The 13,267-nt window shown below is 35.4% G+C and overlaps 2 protein-coding genes, 1 long non-coding RNA gene, 1 other non-coding gene and 1 pseudogene across 6 annotated transcripts; 3 read left to right on the top strand and 2 right to left on the bottom strand.

Moving 5' to 3' along the window:
• Nucleotides 1–734: 734 nt before the first annotated feature.
• LOC108824442 (uncharacterized) lies at nucleotides 735–3,576 on the top strand. Its single transcript, XM_056994289.1, has 8 exons — nucleotides 735–1,437; nucleotides 1,536–1,635; nucleotides 1,930–1,986; nucleotides 2,169–2,265; nucleotides 2,579–2,661; nucleotides 2,744–2,805; nucleotides 2,888–2,984; nucleotides 3,185–3,576. The coding sequence occupies exons 1-8, from the start codon at nucleotides 1,163–1,165 to the stop codon at nucleotides 3,257–3,259; spliced, it is 846 nt and encodes a 281-aa protein (XP_056850269.1). The 5' UTR covers nucleotides 735–1,162; the 3' UTR covers nucleotides 3,260–3,576.
• A 210-nt stretch (nucleotides 3,577–3,786) lies between these two features.
• On the bottom strand, nucleotides 3,787–3,905 carry LOC130500594 (U5 spliceosomal RNA). Its single transcript, XR_008939211.1, has one exon. It is a non-coding gene; the product is annotated as a U5 spliceosomal RNA (small nuclear RNA).
• Nucleotides 3,906–4,588: 683 nt separating this feature from the next.
• On the bottom strand, nucleotides 4,589–6,442 carry LOC130499671 (probable WRKY transcription factor 9; annotated as a pseudogene).
• Nucleotides 6,443–9,062: 2,620 nt separating this feature from the next.
• Nucleotides 9,063–10,884, top strand: LOC130494280 (uncharacterized). 3 transcript variants are annotated; one of them, XR_008939057.1, is made up of 3 exons: nucleotides 9,063–9,221; nucleotides 9,575–10,644; nucleotides 10,747–10,884. XR_008939057.1 is itself a non-coding variant. In XM_056995490.1 (2 exons), the coding sequence occupies exon 2, from the start codon at nucleotides 9,591–9,593 to the stop codon at nucleotides 10,587–10,589; it is 999 nt and encodes a 332-aa protein (XP_056851470.1). In that variant the 5' UTR covers nucleotides 9,063–9,221; nucleotides 9,575–9,590; the 3' UTR covers nucleotides 10,590–10,884. The 3 variants fall into 3 exon arrangements, 2 of the variants coding, with proteins under 2 accessions (XP_056851470.1, XP_056851471.1); XM_056995490.1 differs by having other exon boundaries at nucleotides 9,575–10,884; XM_056995491.1 differs by having other exon boundaries at nucleotides 9,066–9,221; nucleotides 9,563–10,884.
• A 502-nt stretch (nucleotides 10,885–11,386) lies between these two features.
• On the top strand, nucleotides 11,387–12,921 carry LOC130499888 (uncharacterized). Its single transcript, XR_008938744.1, has 5 exons — nucleotides 11,387–11,562; nucleotides 11,649–11,893; nucleotides 12,095–12,263; nucleotides 12,367–12,520; nucleotides 12,606–12,921. It is a non-coding gene; the product is annotated as an uncharacterized LOC130499888 (long non-coding RNA).
• Nucleotides 12,922–13,267: the final 346 nt, after the last annotated feature.

The following is a 13,267-nucleotide window of genomic DNA, read 5'->3' as shown; positions in this document are numbered from 1 at the left end:
AGAGTGATTTAGCAGAGGGTTGTTATACGAACGGCCCACTATCAGCCCAGATCTTGGACCCGTGTTCTGGTGATTCCTTAGAATTGAGCATATAGTATTTTTGCAAGCCTTAATATTATTGCATACGATTGAAGAATTGTACGAGCATATATGTTTATGAGTTTATTCCACAATTATTGGGATGCTAAGATAAAATTTGCATATAAACAAGAAAAAAAAACCATGAATCTAATCAAATAGTTTCAACTTTCGACAACGAGGATACATATTATTTATTAAAGACTTAGTTGATAAAACTTTGAGAATTTTTTTTTAAAAATGTGGTAGAAGAAGAAAATGCATCAAATGCTTTGTTATTGGGATTCGCACTGTTTTCTGAATTCCACGATATGCCAACTACTCCTAATATACAGTGTTTGTTTTGAGATTTTAATTTTACAAACTAAAGTATTTTCCAAGTCCAATGCAAAAATAAATAATTTAAAGTTTCAAATTAAATTCAAAACTAAATACTGTACTTTATATAAAAATACTAAAAACAAGAATGTAAGAAAAACTAAATGAATATATGTTCTTGGTCTACCTCCCTTCAACTAGCGAAGGAATCTTTTCCTTTTATTCTATTTTGTTTTGCTTACAGTCAAAATCCTTTTTAATTTTTCAATTTCACATTATATTCCTATTATGTTGGAAACTAGTATTAAATTTGGATTTTATCTCTATCCATGAAAAAATGGTGGAAAGTTGACGTTGTTTTCACTAAGTATATAGAGACACACTTTTTCCATTTTCTATCTTTATTTCTCTAAATATTCTCCAATTGATATAGTCATATAGAAGGCAGAAGCAAATTAAAAAAGCAATTCCACAAACTAAAAGAGTGGCAAATAATTGGTGCAATTTGGTATAAACAAACCACTTTGGTTTCGTTAGAGAATTGAATTCACACAAGAGAAAGAGAGAGAAAAAAACTTCAAAAAAAAAAGGGTGAAGTTTTTACTCATTCCCTCTTCTCCTCTTCCATGGAAACACGATCAAAGGAAGCTCGGATTTGAGATGGGTTTAGTTTAATTTCGATTCTTAAAGTTTGTTTCTTTTTAGCTGATGTATAGGGTTTAGAGTTAGAGGTGTGTGGTCGTATTAGGGTTTTCTTTCTTGGGTTATGTGGATGGCTACACGATCATCTACCTCTGGGTTCAGTCACGAGTCTATAAATTTCCACTCTTTGAGAAGTTCATCTGAGATGATTCCGATGGGTCCATACTTGGGTCGAAGTGGTTCCTTGTTGGGGATGCATATGATCAGTAATGTTAGTAACTCTGGTTTAGTTCAAACCGGGAACTCTTTTGATTCGGTTTCTGGGCTCAAGCTAGATACTTCTTTGGCTAGTGAATGGTCAACCGAAGAGCAACTCAAGTTGGAGGTTGGCCTTGAGAAGTGAGTTGTTTCTTTATTATCAATGAGTTTTTTTTTAAGTTGATATGAGAAGTGAGGTTGGCCTTGAGAAGTGAGTTCTGTTTTTTTTTTGGTTGTAGATATAAGGATAAACCAAGTATCATGAAATATATTAAAATTGCGGCCACTTTACCTGACAAAACCGTTCGAGATGTTGCCCTGCGGTGTAGATGGACGACGGTAAAGCTCTGTTTCACCTATCTGTATGCAACTTTCAAGTTTTTTTTTTTGGTTGCTTTGTAGCCACTTTGCATTCCTGTAGTTCTATGTTTATTATGCCATGTTATATCTGTTATCAAAGTAATAGTGCTAAACTTGCATAGCAGTTTTTGTGAAAAAATCATCTCTTTTCTGTAGAATTTTGTGAAAAAATCTTCTCTTTTCTGTAGAATGCTTTCTAGGTTTTTTTCTTTTCTTTTTTGCCTTTTGTCTTTGTCCATCGAATACTGATTTTTTTTTAAAAAAAAAAAACAGAGGAAGAGAAGAAAAGCAGAAGAATTCAACTATGGAAAAAGAATAAGTTCTAGCAAGGTATGTTGGAGATGCTTGCAAATTTTTTTTTTCAATTTGATGAGTGGCACTCTTGAACACACAAAGGAAAGCAACTTTTTTTTTGCTATTTGAGATGGAATAACTCAATATAAATTTTGAGGTTTTGGTTCTAAAGTGTTTGTACAATAAGGCAAAATTCTATAAGATTTATATTTCTTCAGGCGGGATTGTCTTCAAGCATGCCTTCTGTTAGCATGGCTTCATACCCTTTCTTGATGCCCTTTACAAGCTCCAGTAATAAACATATTACATCTGAAGGTCTTAACTTTCATCTAATATGCAAACATACATTTCCTATTTTGTTTGTAAAAGGAGGCAATACATACACTTATTTCTTGGTGAATTAATAATTATTCAAATACCGTTTTTAATTAATAGACCTACTCTTCTTTTGTTAAAATAAATTGAGATTGTAGTGGCTTCTTACTATGTCAGCATAGCTTTTACTCTGATAAGGAGGTGATTAAGATAATTGCGTCTTCAAAAATAGTTTAATTTTAGAAGAAGAGTTTGCACATAGTCATTGAAGTTAATGAGTAACTAATTTTTTTTTTCGTTGTTCTGTCTCAAGATTTAAGTGGCCATGCAATCAGTCTCTTAGAACAGAATGTAAGAGCTTTTAGTCAAATTAGAGCTAATATATCCTCATATAAGGTAAGCTCTTGGTTATCTGGTTTTAAAGAATTCAAATGCGGTCTTGCTAAAATTGCTCTCTCCTGATGATTATGATGAACAGGTACATGATAACATAGATCTGTTTTGTCAGACAAGGAACAACCTTATCACCATCCAAAATGAGTAAGTTGATACTTTTTGTATATGGTTATTTTTTATATAAAATGGGTGGAGATTGTTGAACAGAATATCTTTAACTTGGCAGCATGAATAATATGCCAAGCTTGATGAGCCAGATGCCACCATTGCCTGTTGCAATCAATTATGATCTCTCAGCTACCATGTTGAGTAATTCAACTTTGGTAAGTTAATAAACTGCTCCTTCCTTGCATTAAAAGTCCTTTTTAACATATTTATGTCTACGTGTTCTCATAGTTAAGAACTAAGAGTTGGTTTGTTTCCATCTTTGAAAACATTTTTTAGACTTTTAGTGCTTTTTTTGGTTTAGATAATATAAATATTGTTAGATTCATCTTTGGTCTTCCTTGATTTTTTGTAACAGACGATGTCATTGAACACAATGCAAAATGGTGGTTTCCATATGAAGCAAGAGTCTTCAGTCGAAGAAAAAGAATGAGTCACATCACATATTTTTTCATTACACGTTGGGAAGTTTATTGCCAGGCCGGATGTTGCAAGTTTGCAACAATGCCGTAATATTAAGAAGTATTGGTCCTGGCTCCAAACCCTCTTGATGTCTTATATTAGATTGATCAACTTAGTTTTTTTTTCTTTCTTCGTTGTGTTTTTTTTTAGGATTCTAAGCGATGTGTATAAAAATGGGAGATGCAAGAGTGTGTTTGAGATTTGTAATGTGTAATCTTTTGTTTGATCATTTGGTGTGTTATTTTTTTTTTTTTGAAAATGATTTTGGTGTGTTGTTATTCTGATATCCATTTACGTTTTACAATATTTAAGATCAACGTCTTCAACTTGATTTTTTCTTTTTCTACATAAAACATTTATCCTTTTTTTAAGAGCACTCATAATAAATATCCATGAGTTCTGTCAAATTTAAAACAAGTACAATAGACTCTAGAATTTACCCTTAACGCAAGAAATTTTCTACGACACTGAATGTAGTTAAACTAGAAAAATTGTTTGGGTCCACTTTAAGAGCAGAACCCTCCAAATATAGGCGTATGCCATTTAAAAGTGGAGAGCACACGGTATTCTTTAGTAAAAGGCGAAAGAATAGTTCGCTTTGTGCTCACCACATGGCTGCGTGACTTAAACGTTAGCACTTTGAAGTCAATATATACTTACAGTCTCCCGTATCCAATCCTCTCAGTTTCCGATATGGGAAAGACTCTTTTATTAAAAGGTCTTGTGGGCTGTAGCTGGGCCTATGCATTATATAACCGATCTTTTTCCCCTTTGGTAAAGGATGTTCTAATGAATTCGTGATGGATCTTATTCTCAGCAATCAATTTTAAGGCTATATCTCTTCTTTCAGACAGGGGTGCACTTGACCCAGGACCTATAGACACGTCTAATAAGTACTTGAACAAGAAGATTTCCACATACCAATTGTAAATCCAATTGAGTTGGGATAGTAAGTTGTTCTGAACGAAATAACATGCTATAGTTCGTTCATACGGGTTTAGCGAAAATAACATGTTATAGTTCATGTTATATCTGACAATGCTATTTAATAACATGGCTGTGCATAATGCAATACATATTCTAATCTTATTTTTGTCACTTGGTCGTTTAGCTAATTTGACCTTACTTTTATAAATAAGTGAACATCAAACGAAACAAAATAAATAATCTTCAACCTTTAATTTTGTATATACGACACATAAACGTTAAGAAACAAGAACAAGAAAATGCAAGAATGGCGACTTCAACAATATAACAAAGATCAAGGAACCAAAGGAAAATAATGAGCGACGGGGAAACTCTACATCATCCAGTTTAACTGGTTTTGGGAAGATGAAACATGATCTCCTCCTCTAGATGATGGACCATCAAAGTTTTATGGATCGATTGTCACTGCCGTTTTGTTGGAAATAGGAAGGATGAGAGAGGTTGTCGCTAGAATCGAGTAACAAGAATGGAGAAGTGGACGCAGTGGAAGCCATGGCTGTAGCTCCGACCGGAAGTGGGTGGTTATGTGTTCCTTCGTAGGTTGTTATCAATATCGACATGTCTTCTAAACACCTTTGCACCTTCACAAAAGCAGCCGCTCTTAAAATAGCTATATACACATAGCATAAGATCATGAAATGCAGTGAAGTGATTTATATTAATGTAGTTCTTTTTTTATCAATACTAATGTAGTTCAGATCTAGTAAAAGTGTACACTGTTTGAAAAAAAGATCTAAAATGGATCCCATCACAATAGTATAGAATTTTTGTTTGAGCTAATAAATCAATTATACATAGGGCCTAGATAGTAAAATTTTATTTGTTTGATCAAAATTGGTTTTAAAAAATCAATGTTACTTGTTAAAAACCATCATGAAAACCATATTATTATTTTTAAAATACATGATAAATAAATAACAATAATTTCATAAAAAAAAAATTTGAACATATGTTTCAAAATAATTTATCTATCATTTTTTTGTGAATAAATTGTAAAGATCGATTTTGGTTATCTTAAAATTTTTATCTAAACTATAATCCTCTGGAGGGTATGTGTATTTTTGCACTTCTCGCAGAGCTATACCTGTTTTCTAACGGGACATCCTGGAGCCACGGTGCATCGGTAATAAGCTCTTGGACATGGATTCCCTTTCGCTGTTTTCTGACCGTACTTTCTCCACTGGCATCCATCATTCATCTACACATATTTATTCATCATACACGGAAAAATATTCCTAAAATTTCATGTTACCCTAGCTAGTCTCCAAACTGCATGCATATGAGTCTATAAGATGAGATTTTTTTTTAAAGATGAGATATATAGAGAAACTCACCGTTGCGGTTTCACATCTCGCTCTCACTGACACCCTGGCCTTTCTATTCCCCTGTGAAGAAGACGTTATGACACGTTGCGTGTTAATATCTTTTCCCTGAATGGAGCTGCTACTATTGCATCTTTGCGTGTTACGAGACTCAGCTTCTTTGTTCTCTCCTTGTTTCTGTTTTTTCTGTAGAGAAAGTGAAAGCCCTAATTCTCCGTCTACCAAAGGCAAGGAAGCAATTCTTTCTACTCCTCTTCTCTGAGCCTTGGCTTGTGCCCCAAGGAACCTTTCAAGATCCTAATTTAAAGACATCAAGTTATATATACATGTTAAATGTGACTACTATATATGAAAGTAAAATGTATTGAAGACAAGATTCTAACAAAAAGAAGAAAAAAAAAGACAGTATTATCTTACCATTTTGTTTGTTTGATCGATAACCGGGAATTTCATCTCGAGCTGACGATAATCTTGAAGGGTTTGTTCTACAAGCTTCCTCAGCCTCGTATTCTCTTCTTTCACATGTTCCATCTCGGTCTGCATCTGCAAGAGCTGATCTCCATCCGTGAATGTTAAACATATTTGCACACAATAATATTGTTCTGATGATGTATAAATGTTAGACGAATTGTAAGTACCTCTTCACGTTCTTTTTCTTCTTTTCGGATTCTTGAACTTAAACAAGAATCTTCAGTTTCGACTTCTGTCACCATTTGTTCATCTTTGTCTTCACTAGCACCAACATCATCATCTTCTTCTTCTTCTTCTTCTTCCTTCTCACGGCTGTGTTTTGATCTTCCTTCATCTTTCTCTTTCTCAAGCTTGAGAGAAAGATCCATGCCCATTAATGGAGATGAAAATGAAACCTCTGTATTTGTTGTTAGCTTTGGGTTTTAAAGTGCTAAAGTCAAATTCCATTTTCAGATCAGAATTCCGTTTACTATTTGTATTATTCACTCTGGTACGCATCTAAAGCTACATTTGACTTTCTTTAAGTAATAAGATTATCTTGAAGGTAAAACAATCCATATTAAATTAGTTAAGCGTTTATTTTGGCATTTAGACGTTAGAACAATTAAACCAGGTTACAATGGAATCATGGATAAATTAGATGAAGATTCTTTAACATTTTAAAAGCATATTTTATATTGTCAACATTTGGGCATTAGGGTCCAGGAAACTTCCGGTCCATGTGTTGTACCATGTGAAATACAGAAGACCGTCGATGTGTGCTAATTTTTCAACTTTGGTATTGATGTGTTTATAATCAGATGCGTTAGTTTTTTTCAGATATAGTTCGGTAGTGTTGTAAAGATCAAGATAATAATAACAATAGAAGAATGGTGGGATCAAAACGTAACATATTTTTTACCTCTTCGTCTCAATCCATCATTAGACATCTAAAATTCAAAGCAGTCAGAATATGTAATGGTTTTTTTTGTTTGTAACTTGGCTTTTTAATATGTAATGAGCTAGATTATTATATAATTCAGTCAACGAATCTTGAATTTCCTCTTGGAGGTTTTATTGAAATTTTCCACTTCAAAATACATTTTCTGAAAGGTCAAATCTTGGTGTTATGGACTTGTATTCTTGCGCAGCCCTCATGCTACACATACGCGTTCGGGTGTGGGGGATAGCCAGCGAGGATATTTTAGTTATGTTCTTTGTGCAATTTCTTAAGAAAAGTCAGTTCATATTGATATAACTTGATACCAAAAGACAAGTTGGTTTGATGTAAATAGTATAATATGCATGAGATATATATACTATTCTTGTAAGCTTTGTACGTGTTGGTGCACAATTTGAGGGCGAGAACGTCGGAGTATATGATGTATTTAATCAGTAAAGCCGTGTCCATCTTCTAAATATTTAAAGCCGTACGTTTGATTTTATTTAGTCAAGTGTGTTAATATAACCCAGCTTATATATGTGCTATCATTGTTGTGATTTTTTCCTGCTAACGTGAATATTTAATTAGCAACTATTGAACTCGTACGAAAAAATCCAGAACAAGATACGATGCGAAAGAAATAATGTCCATAACAAGATACTAGTTGCCTTGGGATCGGATCTAAAAAATAGTCAACTACCATACTTTCAGTTTTTATCGTTTCCATCATATGTATATAAAGTCTTATCTCACATTCATTTAATAAACTTAATTTTTTTATCGAGAGGTAGGCAGTAGAAACTGGTCCATAGTTCTGTTGGAAATAGAATTAAGAGCAAGTTTGATATTCATCTCTCTAGCGTCGAATCAAACTTGTGAATTTATTAACTCATTCAATAATTATGTATTGTATTCAATATTTGTTTAATATGCTAATATAATTTGAATAGCCAGCCAACACACAGTTTTGAAATGATAAATCACTAGCTAGCCAACAGTTTTCATAACCAGAGGTTGCCCTTAAACAAATTCCTTGTTTCAAGATACTAAAATAAATTGAATACTATCTATACACAATTTTGCAATGATAAATTAACAACTGACTACATATTAAGGTTTACTACATCTTTTTAATCTAAGAACCAAATGATAATAAATAAAATCATCTATATCCCTTTACATGGAATATATACACAATATCAGAGTACCAACAAACTTTATCGACTTTGGATTGACATTTCATCATAAGTAGTTATGCGTGTGTCAAAAGATATAATATGCATGCAGTTGTTTTTCTTATATCTTACCAAAAAGGAACTTTCCAGTTACATGAAATATACTATAAAATAATTAAATAGCATATGGATAGTAAATAAATGAAAATTTTGGCAGAGGAAGCGTGGGACAAGAGAGTAATCGGCGCCGCAGCCATATCCTCCGTTGGAATTTTATACTAATTCACAAGCAAAGAAAAAAGGTCAAATGCAATTTCACTTGTGTCCCTAAGTCAACTTCTAAAATCAAACTCCCATCTTGGGCTTTACATTATGTCCCCCCTCCCTCTTCTTGCTGCATCCTAATGGTGTCTAACAATTCCAAATTTCTTTCTGTTAATAAAGTATATTATAGTTTCCACATAAAATGTTCAAAAATACTTAGGATTTAGGCAAATAGCTGTGGTAGTTCAAGTGGGAAGGCTTCTATAGTATGGTTTCCCCGTCTATGATTGATTCTTGTGAAAGAGAATGAATGACCCTCCATCCGAAACCATCTAAAATCTCCCCAAGAAACCTGAAGCTAATTGTTCTATTTCTCTAAAACTTGTTCTAAGCTGTGATTCACCATAAGAACTTACATCGTTTTGTTGCCTGTAACGCCCACTCAAATATAATCCACGGCCAAGCCGTGTAAGACTTTTTTTTTCTTTTCAGTCGCCAAGTTATATGTATGCTTTGAGAGAACATGTAGAAGAATCTAAAATACACAAAATACGAGAGTAATCCTGATGAGGCCCAATCGTGAAGCATAATGGGCCTTAAGAGGCTTAACGCACTCGACAGACTCGTGGAGGTCGTAACTCCACCACACGTGGCGTGAGGAAAGAGAAACTCCGAATCCAGAGCTAATTGGTGGAGCAGTGGTCGAAGTGCTCTCTCCTCTGCTTCTTCTTCTTCTTCGTCGTCGTCCCTTTCGTTATCTGCTGCAGAAACCCTAATCTTCAATCCCTAAAGGTAAAACTCCATCTCTCTCTCTCTCTATCGCTTTCTACGCACTTCGTATAATTTTAGCGATCTGGATATTCGTTTTTGCCTAGGTTTTATAAAAAAAAAATAGAATCTCGATATCGGATTCGAAATTAGAGATTGGCTTCGAATCTGAACTCTGTGTTAGTTGTAATCTCTTGATTTTCAATTAGGTACTCAAGCATCGAACCGAATTGAGAATATTTATTTATTTATTTATTAATATAAATTTCTCTTGGATCTGAGATGTGTGTATGATTCGATTAGATTCATTGCTAATGATTTCAATTATTTGATATTCTCTAATTATGTGATTTTTTTTGCTTAAGCACTTTGTACAGGTGTGATTCTGAGGTTATGGCCAAAGCTACAAGGAGGACAAGACGCAGGAGGGTACACTCGCGGCGGATCAGAGCAAGACCTTACAAGTCCCAACCTTGTAATCGTCTTGTGAAAAGGAACTTGTTTCCAGAAAACTGTTCCAAATGTGTAGAGAAGAGGGACAGCTGGGAGAGTGTTATATGCTCTGTCTGCATGGAGTGTCCTCACAACGCCGTGCTTCTCCTCTGCTCGTCACACGACAAGGGATGCCGTCCTTACATGTGCGGCACCAGCTTCCGGTACTCCAACTGCTTGGATCAGTACAAGAAAGCGTCTGCTAAGCTTGGGAACCTCACCTGCCCGCTTTGTAGAGGGCAGGTGAAAGGGTGGACGGTCGTGCAGACCGCGCGTGACCATTTGAATCTCAAGAAGAGGATATGCATGCAGGAGGAGTGTGTTTTCGCTGGGACCTTCGGGGAGCTGAGGAAACACATGAGAGTGGAGCATCCCTGTGCGAGGCCGCCGCGCGAGGTTGATCCTGAGGTGGAGCAGAACTGGAGGAGGCTTGAGATCGAGCATGACCGGGATGATGTTTTCAGCACGATCAGGTCGTTGATACCTGGCGCGACGGTGTTTGGGGATTACGTTATTGAAAGGAACGATGACGATGATGATGATGGAGGCAACGGTTCTGACTCAGACGAGGGTGGTGGTGGTGGTGATCAGTACAACGGTTCAGGGATGATGGATGCTGGGTTTGGTAGGAATTTTTTAAATGTTATCCTTATGATGCATGCTGTTGGGGCGTCGAGGAGTCAGACAAGACGCTCTGATTCTGATTCGAGCGACTTGACGACGATCAACCGTGGAACAGCAGATGAGATGACTTTCTCTGGAGAAGAGGAAGAGGAAGATAGGCAGAGCACCTCTCTGGCAAGTCGGATGAGGCGACAAGGACGGGTTCTACTAGGACGATCGGGTAGGAGACGTAGAGATAGAGAAGCTAACCAGAGACCAGGTCCCCCTCCTAGATAAGAAGAGATATCACAAGCTCAGAAAAAAAAATACTAAGTTTGGTTTTGGGTTTAAGGTAAGTTCTATGGTGTGATGGTTTAGAATGCAAATGTGGTTTCAACAAAGTTCAAGAAAGCAATTGACCTGTGAACCCTTTTTTCTGCTGAATTTGACTCAGATTTGCTCCTGGTTGTCAAAGAAGCAGGTCTGTGTTTACGCATTTTAATGTATCCTGATGTAACTTTTCTTGTCAAAGTTTTACATATGTGAATAAGCATGGTGATTAGTGATGCTCAGTGATCACACTATTCTGCAATCATGAACAATTGGATCCTCGTTTTGTTTATAAGTTTTATATGCCTTTTTACTAAGAGCATCATTATTGGTGTTTCTTAGCTCTTGGGTTCTTAATACATATATATGTGTATGTATATATTATATAAGTGTATATAATTGTTTGCTAAGAACTTTACGGAAACCGAAACCGAAAGTCTCTTAATTAAGGAACTTTCAGTTTCGATTTCCGTAAAATCCTTAGCAAACAATTATATACGTTTATATAATATATACATACACATATATGTGTGTTAAGGATCCAAGAGCTAAGAAACACCAATAATGATGCTCTAAGGATCTTGATATTGGTTTTCTAATTATTAAAATAATATTAAAATTTATACTAGAATGTAACTAGCCTATACATCTTAGACCATCTGCAACGCAGACTCGTGAGAAGTCCTTAGCGGCTATTCCTAGGTTTAACTGATTATAATATTAATATTAAAACTAACATAGGTAAGGACCAGTCCGTAAATAAGGATTTGAAAGACTTGATCCTTAGAACACGTGGCATGTTGTTATTGGGGAGAGTATTGGTAAAGGCTTCTATCCATCGAAGATCGAAGATCGATTTGGGAGAAAAAGCGTTCGGTATAGACTTCCATCCATCGAAGAATCTTGTAGCTGCTGGTCTCATCGATGGACACTTGCATCTGTAAACTCCAAAGCCTTTCTCTCTCAATTCCACAAACAAGCACCACTCATGTAAAACCTCGTACTCTGTTTTTTTTTTGGTTGCAGATACCGTTACGGAGTCTTGCAGAGCTGTTCGGTTCATTGATGATGGCCAAATTTTGTCCCTTTAGCACTGATTTGAGCTCATGTCCGAGCAATTGTAGTTGTTGGATTTACATTTTATTCTTTGTCATGGGTTTATGGATGGTTGTTAACCCTATAAACAGAAACTTTTGAATTGCAGATTGATCTCATAATTAACTGATGGGTTCCAAAATCGTCTTTCGATCCCTCACCGAGTTATTCCCACAGTTAAAAAAGCTTTTTCCTTTACATTCTTATTTCGATATATCTTATTTAGGTTCAGTATAAGATTATGTATATTATACTATAATGATAGATCAAGTAATCTCACGTCGTCCTCGTAGATGATTATTGTTTATCTTTTTGGTGTCTGTTTTCAAAACCAATTTTTAATGTGACTAACTAAAGGCTTACGTTATACGATGCAGATTGATGCAAGGATTCTAAAAGCTGTAGCTATTGAGCACCCTAAAGATGCTGATGTTGCTGCAGCTATTGTTATCTCTGAGATTGTTCCCAAGTTTTACCCTGATTTGGCTGATGATCCTTCTTCCCAACCTGACAACAAGACACCAGTGAAGGTCCCAGACAACAAAGGTACTTGTACGTTTTTTTTTTGATCAAATGGTACTTGTACGTTTGAAAGACTTTTTTCTATTACCATTCTATATGCTGATGAAAATGTCTGTTGTAAATGCAGTAGGACATGATATGGCAATTAGTGCGTCCTCTTTTCAGTAACAAGGGATCAGTTGTCAAAAGTGATTCCGAATGGCGATGTTGATGTTCAGAGCAAAGCTCCGCGTGATTACAGAAGAATCAGTAGAAGTTGATGATACCAAGAGTTACGTTAGGTAAGCACAAAGAAAGTTACTGGGATTTTCTTATCTTTTTCTTTAGTCAAATCTGCTAAATTGTTGTATCTTTTTAATTATGCAGAGTTACACCCACGCCAACTCTTCCACATTGTCACGTTTGCGAGCTTATTGGCTTTGCATCATCACAAAACTTCTTAAAAGCCATCCTTCTTGATTTAAGGTTACAAGTAACTGTTGCGGCTGAAGATTAGTCTGTTGCATATTGTATAGTTTTTGCTCTGAGTCATTCTTCTCGAAGATTAGTCTGTTGCATATTGTATAGTTTCTGCTCTGAGTCATTCTTCTCGCAAGTTTTTGCTCTTAGACTTGTGTGCATACAATATAATAAAGTTTAAATTCCTAAGGACTCTATCTTGAGTTACACCATTGAACATGCATTTTAGAGTAAACTTCTTAACTATTCAAAAATCAAAATAGAAATATATTCTATTGCTAAGGACTCCAATGGTGGGTAACACCATTGGAGATGCTCTTAGAGCGAGCATTGGAGACCGCCAATACTTGCGAAAAAGCTTATGATTGATTTTTTTGATTGACATAATCTTATTTTTTGTAAGTGTATCATTTATTTGGGCATGTAATGTCCATAAATAAAACGGTGGGGGCCTTGTTCTTACTATCCTTCTCTCACTTTTTATTTTACTCGTCGCTTTCGAGTTTTGTCTTTGTCCCCGTATTTAAGGCAAATTACAGAATCAATAAAGGGAGGAGGGTCGCTGTAGT

Source organism: Raphanus sativus, chromosome 9 (genome assembly GCF_000801105.2).
Source record: "Raphanus sativus cultivar WK10039 chromosome 9, ASM80110v3, whole genome shotgun sequence".
NCBI lineage: Eukaryota > Viridiplantae > Streptophyta > Magnoliopsida > Brassicales > Brassicaceae > Raphanus > Raphanus sativus.
Note: the sequence above shows the minus strand (reverse complement) of the source record. Positions and strands in the feature narration are given on the sequence as shown.

Excerpts from the sequence above, each read along its gene's own strand:
- LOC108824442 (XM_056994289.1), top strand. The coding sequence starts at position 1,163 with ATGTGGATGGCTACACGATCATCTACCTCTGGGTTCAGTCACGAGTCT. Across the intron at positions 1,636-1,929 it reads TGCGGTGTAGATGGACGACG|AGGAAGAGAAGAAAAGCAGA; the intron begins GTAAAGCTCTGT and ends AAAAAAAAACAG. Across the intron at positions 2,806-2,887 it reads CTTATCACCATCCAAAATGA|CATGAATAATATGCCAAGCT; the intron begins GTAAGTTGATAC and ends TTAACTTGGCAG.
- LOC130494280 (XM_056995490.1), top strand. The coding sequence starts at position 9,591 with ATGGCCAAAGCTACAAGGAGGACAAGACGCAGGAGGGTACACTCGCGG.